This window comes from Vitis riparia, chromosome 8, assembly GCF_004353265.1.
Source record: "Vitis riparia cultivar Riparia Gloire de Montpellier isolate 1030 chromosome 8, EGFV_Vit.rip_1.0, whole genome shotgun sequence".
NCBI lineage: Eukaryota > Viridiplantae > Streptophyta > Magnoliopsida > Vitales > Vitaceae > Vitis > Vitis riparia.
In genome coordinates this window covers 14,689,886-14,700,150 of record NC_048438.1, presented here as the reverse complement: position 1 = coordinate 14,700,150, position 10,265 = coordinate 14,689,886, and the positions used below count along the sequence as shown (strand labels likewise).

General features: G+C 36.1%; 1 protein-coding gene across 3 annotated transcripts; it reads right to left on the bottom strand.

Annotated features, from left to right (window-relative positions):
* Positions 1–567: 567 nt before the first annotated feature.
* LOC117921241 (dol-P-Glc:Glc(2)Man(9)GlcNAc(2)-PP-Dol alpha-1,2-glucosyltransferase) lies at positions 568–5,302 on the bottom strand. Of its 3 annotated transcripts, none has more exons than XM_034839075.1 (8): positions 4,992–5,299; positions 4,807–4,895; positions 3,978–4,311; positions 2,950–3,223; positions 1,885–2,022; positions 1,578–1,782; positions 1,316–1,458; positions 568–1,234 (listed from the first exon to the last, which is right to left on the bottom strand). In XM_034839075.1, exons 1-8 carry the CDS (start codon positions 5,079–5,081, stop codon positions 975–977), a joined length of 1,533 nt encoding a protein of 510 aa, XP_034694966.1. In that variant the 5' UTR covers positions 5,082–5,299; the 3' UTR covers positions 568–974. The 3 variants fall into 3 exon arrangements, with proteins under 3 accessions (XP_034694966.1, XP_034694967.1, XP_034694968.1); XM_034839077.1 differs by having other exon boundaries at positions 1,051–1,234; positions 1,372–1,458; positions 4,992–5,302; XM_034839076.1 differs by lacking the exon at positions 4,992–5,299 and having other exon boundaries at positions 3,978–4,270; positions 4,807–4,894.
* Positions 5,303–10,265: the final 4,963 nt, after the last annotated feature.

The following is a 10,265-nucleotide window of genomic DNA, read 5'->3' as shown; positions in this document are numbered from 1 at the left end:
TTTATCCATACACTATTTATAATTCCCGCTCTCACATTTATTTTTAAGAAATTTTTAAAATTATAAAATTATAAATATGTAACTTCTTAAATATGGATAAAATTAAATAATAATTATTTTTTATAATTTTTTATTTAATAAATTTTTTAAAAAATATGACTCCATTTATTTAAATCTTTTTATATTTAAAAAGTCATTTTAACACCACAAATTCAATTATCATCCAATCCATTGACTTTTTTTAATTCAATGATAATAAATATTGATCCAAACTACACTAAATCCTTAATTTCATCGCGTTTGATAATAATTTTAGAAAACGCTTTTAAAAATCTAAAAAATCACTTAAAATATTTTTCAAAAAAACATGATTATTCTTAAAACGAATTTTGGAGAAAACACTTCGAGAACAAACATTATCAAACAAATTCTTAGAGGAACGTAATGCTACATCCATACCCACATTTATTTTGCATAAGATTACAAAAGCAAGATGAGCTTCAAACAATATTTGGGATGATCAAGAAAGAAAAATGACCCTGTAAATTGACAAAGATCCAGTAGAGATGAACACAAAGATGACCAAGAACCACATGGCCGACGCAGCAAGGTTCCAACATCCAAAAGAAGAGTAGAAGACAAACTCGCAAGTCACATGGTACTGGGCTTTTTAATTCTTGATTCTTGAAGAGTTCAGTAAGTGCAGAACAAATAACACATTTCTTTACTTGTACAGTTGTACTGGACAGAAATACATATAATGTTCAGCAATTACAATTGAATAGCAATCCAAAAATCTGGAAGTCAGCATCCTGTGATCCACCAATACCTAAGGGCAGGATACGATTCTTGTTCTAACATTATTGGCCCGGAAATGAGATTTGTGAGGCGCAAAATTTCAAAACTCAAGTTGTTTGCAGAGAAGCAGAGGTGTCATGATCTCAAGTAGTTTTTGGCATTTCTTAGGAATCTATTTACCATATAAACCTCTGGATCCCAGGCTCGTGTTCCCAATGGAATGGCCGATACAAGAACATCATCATAGTGAAGGCATTGACGGCTATATACACAATCCCCATGAGGAGCCAACTTCTAGCATTGTTAGTGTGAGAATGAAGCATCAACAAAAAAAATGGTATGGTGTAGTATCTAAACTCGATCAATGGTGCAGGAATGAGAGCTGCAGCAGAAGCCAAAAAATATGCCAGCACCCAGATCTTCCTTTGAACCTTTCCTGGCAATGAAGACACAAACAAGCCCTCAGTGGAGTTGAAATAAACAAGAAATTATACAATAACTTGAGCTTAGTACTGACCCAAAATACTGAAGATGGAAAACCATGAATAAACATAAAGTGGGACCAGAAGGTACTTCATTGACCAATGAGCGTTGATGACCTTTCTCCAGAGATAAAAGGGATAGTGCCGATTGTCAGCAAGAAGATAAGGATGAGCTATGCTGTAAAAGACAATTAACTATGTGATGAATTGGTCCAATTGAAGTAGAAATTAGTCATAGGCAGACTGAAATCTCTATCACAATTTGCTCAGTATGCCAAATTGGTTGTTTGATGTTACCTGAAAAAGTGCACAGAAAGAAAGCCACCAGTAAGAGCCATAAATCCTTGAAAAAAACTAAGGGGACGGTTCTTCCAGAATGACCAGAACATGTCTGCAGCCTGACCTGAACTGAACTGCCAAGGAGCCATAGCTAGAGAAGCAACCAGACTAAAATACATTATTTGTGCAAAATGTGGAGAAACAGCATGAGCTTCCTTTGCACCTGAAATATCAAGAGATGGGGTGAGAGGCAGCCATTTCATAACTACTAAATTAAAAGAAGGAAGACGACTGCCTATCAGAGAGAGGAGAATAGCTGAGGTACCAAGAACCACACTCCCATTCCAATGGACAAAAGCAGCAAAGGCCACCAACACTATAAAGAAAGGGCAAAATGAAGACAAAAGCTCCCACTTCAAATGCCAAGATGTCAACAGGAGAGTCTGAAACTCACCAAGTAAACCTGCAATGTAATGCAAACAAGATGAACTATCAGCCTTTTGGAACCAAAGTTATACATGATGAGACAGGACCAATCATTTGACAATTGACAATCCCAAAATCCAACATAGAACAAACGTATTCCACCATTTATATCAATTGTGGCAACCATCCAATGTATTGTCTCTCAACAATACATAAAAAATGTGGCAAAGTTGTGAATGTTTGATATAACAAATGTTAAGATCATCTTCCTGGATCGAATATGGCAAATTACAAAACATTGATAAACAAGATAAAAACTAACCAACTAAAAGCAAATTATTTGTCTGACCAAAACTTCACCACGATATCATTCACTTATAATATTTAAACTGCACAACCAAAATTTTCATCCAACTGGATCTTGAATGTATAGTGTCTACTAACAAATTGGAATAAAAAAACCTCTTCAGAAAAGTAACTCTTAGGAAAGGACTGAAACTCAAAGGAAACAGAGAATCACTAGCAAAGCATCCAAATGTTAGAGAGAGAGATTCTATTGATAATGATTTCTGTTATAAAAAATCTAAGAAAAAACAAAAAACCATTTTGATTCTAAAAAATACTCATTTTTCAAGAGTAATAGTAATAGAGAGAGAGAGACAGAGACAGACAGAGAAATAAATTCTGTGAATAATGATTTCTTTTACCAGAAAAACAAATATTAGGACATTATGATTAAAAAAAATACTCATTTTTTAAGAGTAATAGTAATTGAAACTCTTTCCTTCTAATGAAAGGGAATCCGATAACACAGATTTGATAAATTCTTTATTCAACCAAATATTGATGGAACTGACAGAACAAATGCTAAAATAGGAAGTCAGTCTATGTATAGACAACAGGAATTTAAATGTTTTCACTGAATAAAAGATAATCAAGATTCAATTCAGATGACAAATAAGACCTGACATGCGGGCTGTTGAAGAGACACTTCTACTGGGTGTAGAATGGTTGTCAGTTTCCACACCAGCGCCAAACTTTCGCTTTCTCAATTTTGATTCACCTGTGATGCTTTTGTTGGGAGTTGGCTGACCGCTTTTCCTAATTGATTCATCAAAATCATCTGCTTTCTTGTTATCTCTTCTATGGGCCAGAGTAATATCTATAACCCCAGTGCACGCAACAAAAAGCATCCATATAATATTTGTTTGTCGAACAACTACTGACAAAGCCCCAAACTGCAATAAAGAAAATCAAAATAAGTTACCACTTGCATGAGAAAAATAATAATGTTCCATCAATGTTATCATGGAAAATTGAGATAAATTTGATCTAATTTGTAGGAACTTGTTGCATAGAACACTCTTATCCATATGTGGAAATGCTTGCTTTTCAAAATACTTGCAGTCAAAAAACACATTATGTTAATTGTATCGCAGAAAATATATTTTCCATCTTACAGGTCTTCATTTCATGATTTTCTCAATAGTGGTCCTAAAGGGTTTTCTTGAAGTTGTCAAACTACAGTGGAGCCTGTGCACAACTAATTGTAGAGACCTAGCACCCAAGGTACACCACGTAAAAGACTATTTGCCTTCTTAAGGTTCTTGGAAAGAAAGGACCAATAAATAGAAAATCTCCATGTACAAGCTACTTATCAAGAAAAAAACTTAAAACTTCCACCTCCATATGGATGACCTTCAATGGAATCTATGCTGAATGTCACTACTAAACAGTTGTTTGCACAGGACAAGAACTTAAAAGAGGCACCTCACTTTACTGGTTTAATGTTTTCTTTCTGGATAGGATTCCGTAACTTGAGGTTGAGAATGTATGTACAAAGAAAATAACCATGCCACAAGAGAGCACAATAGCACGAACCAAAGAGTGAGATCATGAAATTTAAATATCTGTCATATAATATGATAATCATCTTTGCAATTTTATAATATACTAATGACATATGAGAGAAGCTTGAACCAAATGCTTTACCAAAGCACTGAACAGGTATTTCTTCTTCAGACAAGCAAGATACATGGCAAGCACTACGGTAAGAGATGCCACATCCGTGTAGTAAAGAAAAGTGAAAAACCAATGGAGGGGGTACAATGCTAGAACAACTGCATAAAGAGTTGCTTTTCGTTCATCAAGAGTGGGTCTCAACTGGGTGATTATCTCATACACAAGCACACTGCAAATTACTGCCAATACACCATTGACAGAGCGGAGAATTGCAGTTGAACAAACATGAGAAAACGATGAAGCTGCCTGTACACAGTACATGCCTGGAAACAAAGAAGCAACATGGGCAAGTGAAAGATAGTACCTGCAAAAGTTTTAAATGCATAAATCAACTTCAAACTTTTAACATTTTTTCTAGATTCATGCAGTTTGAAGATTTACATTCTTTCTTTTTACAACAAACAAGAATGTCATATATTTCTATCATTCAAATGATTAATTCGCTCAATTGCTCAACCTGCTAAGATTCAAACAATTTTTTCACTACATAAAAACCGGAAACAGGATATGCTTGTATTCCATATGCATACAAAACAGACCCCATTTAAAAATATTTGTTAAATAGGAAATATGAGATCAATTTTATCAAACAAATTTCACAGCCTCATAGAAAGAGGTCTCACACATTAGAGACTTCCCTTTGATTTTTTCTTTGTTTCTTTTTCCTAAGCCTCAAGTACAGCAGAAGATACTCTTGAAACAAAAGCATAGTCAAGTCCCTAGTTTTAACAAACACTATTTCAAATCAGATCAAAATTCATAGAAATAAAAAGAATTGCGGAGATTGATAAAAACTGACAGGCCAGGGGGAGTAGTGATCATGGGATCCCAACTTCTGAAATTGGCTCTGCAGTACTCTTGAGCCTGTGGAATGTGGAAAATCTCATCCTGCAAAATCGCCAAGGGTTTTTTTATATTATCATCAATTCATACACAAAAAAGGACACAGAGAGCGCTCAGACGTCGGAGTCAATAGTTGCATACCATGTAAGGATGAGGAACAATGCGGTTGACAATGATAGAGATGGGAATGACCCATAAGCCCACCAGTACTGCAACAGTTATTCTACCCATGGTGCTAGGGCATGAGATTGGTGGGCGATTAGGGAATAGCAGAGAAAACGACGTCGCTCATGGGGAGACCACCGTCGGCGACCCACTTCTTTTCCTCCGCGGCAATTGAAGGTGGGACTGTGACACTGAAACGAAGTCGTGGGGTTGAAATTGCAAGCCAGATTAAGGTGGCATGCGGAGTTCCCAACCTAGGGTGAATCTTGGAGATGGAAGCCGACACCAATTTCTCATTCAAAATACTAAAGGGCCCACTTTTTCAATTTTTTTTTTTTTTTTTACTTTCCCCTTTCCATTTTTTTCCTTCACGTTTTCTCTCAGATTTTTCAAGAACCCTACTAAAAAAAAATTAAGCCCTTTTAAAAAAAATTAGTGAAGAACCTTTTATAAAAAAAACCAAAAATAATTTTTTTTTTACATTATAAATAAGAAATAGTTACCTTCACAAATATAAAAAAATAATATCATATTTAATTTTATAAATAAAATCTTATTATTAAAAGAGTTATTTGATTAAAAGAATCATTAAAAATTTAATTTTAAAAATCTAATCCTCTATTTTTTTTATCACATTTTGAGGAAAATATCTTTAGTTTTTTCTTGTAAAAATAACTTTTTTTTTTAAGCTATGTTTAAATAGATGAAGCATTTATATTAAAAATGAGTTCTAATTACCAATTAATTCTAACTTAAAAGCAATATTTAAAAAATGGATCTGTCGCCCGACTCAATTCACACATTGAATTGGAAATCCTTTTAACCGAGGTTGAGCCAAAATAACCGGCGGTTCAGTGGCCAAACCGATGAACCGTTTCAACCGACTCCCGTTCTATTTCAAACTTTGGATTTGGGCACAAACGGGCATGGTCAATGCTTTTGGGCTTCAACATGGGCTCTTAGAAACCATTGTCCGAAGGCTGAAGGGATGATGCAACCACTAGGCCAATTGCACCATTAGCTAAATTTATCATGTCATAATAAATATGAAAATAATACAAGTAAAATAACTTATTATAAAAAAATTTGATAGGCAATAGTGAAATAAAATTAAATAATATATTTTTCTTTTTATTTTTAATATACATTATTTAATTTAAGAATATAAACATAAAAAATAAATATTATTAATTTGAAATTTGTTTATATATTTTTTAATTTTTTATTTTAATAAAATATAAATTATATATTAATGATAATTTCGTCTTTTAGAATAGACTGCACCTCCAGAATTAGTAGAAAGCACCTTGCCAACAGCCTAAAAAAAAAAGCGTGGCACCAAATTTGACATTGGGTTTCTTGGAAACAACCGCAATAAATGCTGAAATGATTCTTTTGCTGACAGTCTGTTGCAAATTTCAAACACAATCCAATTCACGTCCCTACCAGGCTACCACAATTGACCAAAATAAAAGGAATTTTTTAATTTAAAAATCACTTTCCTTTTGGCAATGCCCTACGCCTCTACTCCTTAGGGATTGAAATTGGGCCTGGGCCACCGACTGAGAGTAGCTGGGCTTATATTCTTCGACCCACTGCCCAATTTACTCGGGTAGGCGAATTGAAAAGGAAGCGAACCCACCTCATCTGTGGGATGGGGGCAGTGTAATGATGGTTCCAAACTTTCAGAAGTTGCGGAATGCATATATGATAATGAATAAAAGAGGATGTGGGATCCTGACATACCAAGTCACTAACTAGAGACACAACATGGTGGAGAACATGACCTTCGACTTCAAGAAAAGTTTTCCACCCCTTTACATCCTCAGAACTCAAAAGTTGGGGAATCATCCTTCTTCACACTCTCTCTGGACCCCCGAACCCATATTTCATTTATTTATTTACCTACTTTTTGTGAAAGAAAGATTATGAATGATGTGCAACTCAATCAATCGACTATGGACCTTACTTTGCTATGTGTGTATTGGGGACTATTGGGACGACGGCTCCAATAATTTCCCCTCCCCTGGAACAAGCCATGGGGCATGGACCCACGAAATTTTCTATCTCCCTTGGGTTTCTTCGGGTTTGTCGGTGCCCCGGATGTGGGCAATCGGGTCGAAAATGGGCATAAGATCAGCAGCCTTATGGGAAAAGGGAGAAGTCGGAAAGTGGAGATTTGTGGGACTGGGGGAGGGTTGAAATCGGGAGAGGCATGGGACATGATGGTTGGCGATGGGGGCAGAATCATGAGGAGTGAGCATCGCATGCAATCATGGATGCCGCATCAGAGTGCGTGCTTAACTCCCTTCATTTCTTTCTTTTTCTTTTTTTTTTAACTTAATTTCTCTGTTTTCCTCGCTATTTTATTACTAGTCCTTCGTTAATCTATTGCTTAATTAATTAATTATCACTTCCCGAAGTTTAGAAAATGAATTGATATCACGCGCCGCGGAACGGATGTCTGGGCGGGTATATGAGTCTCAGAGGGGGCGTGGGGTGGTTGGTGGGGTGCATGCACGCGCATTGTAAGTGCTTGGGGGTGGCGTTCATGGCGTAGTTCTAACGTCTAATTGATGATGAAAACCATGCACTCCAACGCCGGTTCCCCTCTTTGTACTCAACCATGATTTTTATGTGTGTCGTCAATTTATCATGTCGCGATTGTATCACGATCTTGATGAATGGAATTATGTGACACCTTACCTCAATAAGCATTTTTTTTTTCCTTTTTGTGACATATCTGGTCTATCTAAAAAATATTTTTAAAAATAAATTTTTATTTTTTAAAACAAAAATAAGGGTAGTTTTGAAAACATTTTTCCCATTTTTTTTTTTTTGAGATTTTGCAAAAACCATTTGAAGAATGCTCTCATTCCATTTTTTGTGCTTTTAAAAAATAATTTTTAATTATGATATTTTATTTTCAACCATTTCGTTCACATAATTATTATTTTTTTAAAATAAGAAAAAAACTAAAAATAATTTAAATACGTTTTTCATAAAAAAAAAATTACCAAAACTATTTTCGAGTCTAAAAATTAATTACGCGAAAGTTAATTTAAATCACTTTAATTTGTTTTTTTGTTTTTTTTTTAACCTATTTCCTAGGCATTATCATTCAAAACCAAACCTTGAAGAAGCATTTAAAACATTCTTTACCCTTCCTCCACTTCAACACAAATTGCAATCATATTTTCTAATGGCTGAGAGCATGTATAAAAAAATTAGAACTATGCGTTAATTAAAATTCCATTATGAAAAATTAATGTAATTAATAGTCATCAAGAAACAAATAAATTAATTTATGAGATGGAAAAAGGGGAAGGAAAGAGGAGAGAAAAAAGAAAAAGGTGAAGTATACTTGAGAAATGCTGACTTGCAAGATAAACAAGGCATCTGAGAGAGAGAATGATGAGAAATGGGGAGTGAAGGAGATGGAGTAGTAGAGTAGTTTGAGGGTGGAAGGTGTATATATATCAGATATATATGTGTGAAAAGAGATGGTCCCCGACTTAGCAAACCACGTGGATGAATGCATCAAAGTTCGTAGTGAGATCAGAGGAGGAAAAAAGAAAAGGAAAAGAAAGGAAAAGAAAAGCCAACTCTCTCCCTGATAGCTACATTTTATCTTCCTCAATTCTGGAGAGAAAGGGACCGAGGGAGAGAGCGAGAGGAGGAAACGGAGGAAACCCCTTTCAACTCGGCGTATAAAGGGAGTGATTGAGAGGGGAGAGATCACCGATCAGTGTCTGTGTGTGGATGTGCATTGGATCCTTCGCCGAGGGTGGGTTTGAAAGGTTCCACCTTCACCACCTGCTCTCACTCTGTCCCTCAGTCTGTTTCTCTCTCTAGAAAAGGCGCAGAGAAACCAACGAGAGAAGATCGCTCAAGCAACAGAAAAGATCACGGTGTTTTCATTTTCATGATTGTATATACGAGGGGAGAATTCATCTGGAGTCTTGTAACGTACCTGCTTTCTCTCTTCCAAGCTTCCTCATTGCTCTCTCTCTTTTTCTCTCCTTCCAGCATATGCTGATCAGAAGCTAAAAGAAAAGATCGAGGTAGCTGAATTGTTGATGAGAAAAATGTCACAGTTTCAAGATCAGCCCAGTACTGATCATCATCCTCAAGAACAAGAACAAGAAGCACAAGACAATATCCATGATCCAGAGCTGATACAAGAAAAAGGAGGAGACAATCACGTCGACGACACGGTTCCTTCTCAGAAACCGGGGAGGCCATCATTAGGAGAATTGAGTGCAGTGGAGGAGGAAAACGAAGGCTTCAGAACCCCGACATCCATGGAACATAAAATCCCAGCCATCACAGAATGCCCACCTGCACCAAGAAAGCCAACAGCCACACGAGCAATCCCAATGAAGCGGAGGATATCGAAGGTCCCCAGAAGACTCCAATTTGAAGAGTTTGAGGTGCTGATTCCTCCTAAAATTCTTGCTAGTTTGCTTTCAAGGCTCATGAAACCTTCCAGGGACGAAAGAAAGTGAATCTTCTTGATCATCTATACTATATCCAGAATGGTGAGGCTTCAAACCATGAAGCCGGTAATGGTGATGCTAGCTAGCTGAAGCCTGGAGTACTGCAGATTTGTTATAAGTTAATTTAGGTTTGGCTGCTGTTACATTCTTTGTTTCTTTTGTGGTTGAGATGTTTGTTTGTAGGGAAAACGGTCCAAGAGACCTTGATGATGCTGTAAAGTTAAAGTTGCAAGCGATGAAAGAAAGATAATCAACCAAGTACAGACCGAGAAAAAAGAGGCGGTTGTACAATTCCAACTTTGCTGCACCTAGGTTCTTTTGTGATCAAGGTGTTATGCCATCTTCAAGAATGGAATTGATTCGATCTCAGAGATTCAATAAACATCAATCTTCAAGTTTTATTCTCTCTTTTTTGTCTTTTACATTTTACACTTGGATTCCTTTATCAGTATATATGTTCTTCTCTTCTTAATTTCTAGCAGAAGATCTACGGTCTTGTTATTATTCTTTGGAAGGTGGCTCTTGGCCGGGTGTGAAAGACAAAACCATCCATGCTAGAAAAGCAATTGGTTTTGTGGAATGAAGGGGCAGTATTAACTTTTCATCAGTGCCTTTAATTATTAGGGCAGAAGGCCTTCTTCATCTGTGAAGATGGGGGGCATTCCCAAATGTACTGTCCCCCCTTTTGTCCTCCATAGAATTTCTCTTAGATTTGGATTAAATCTGAATCTTAGTTTTCCAAGAGAGGCAA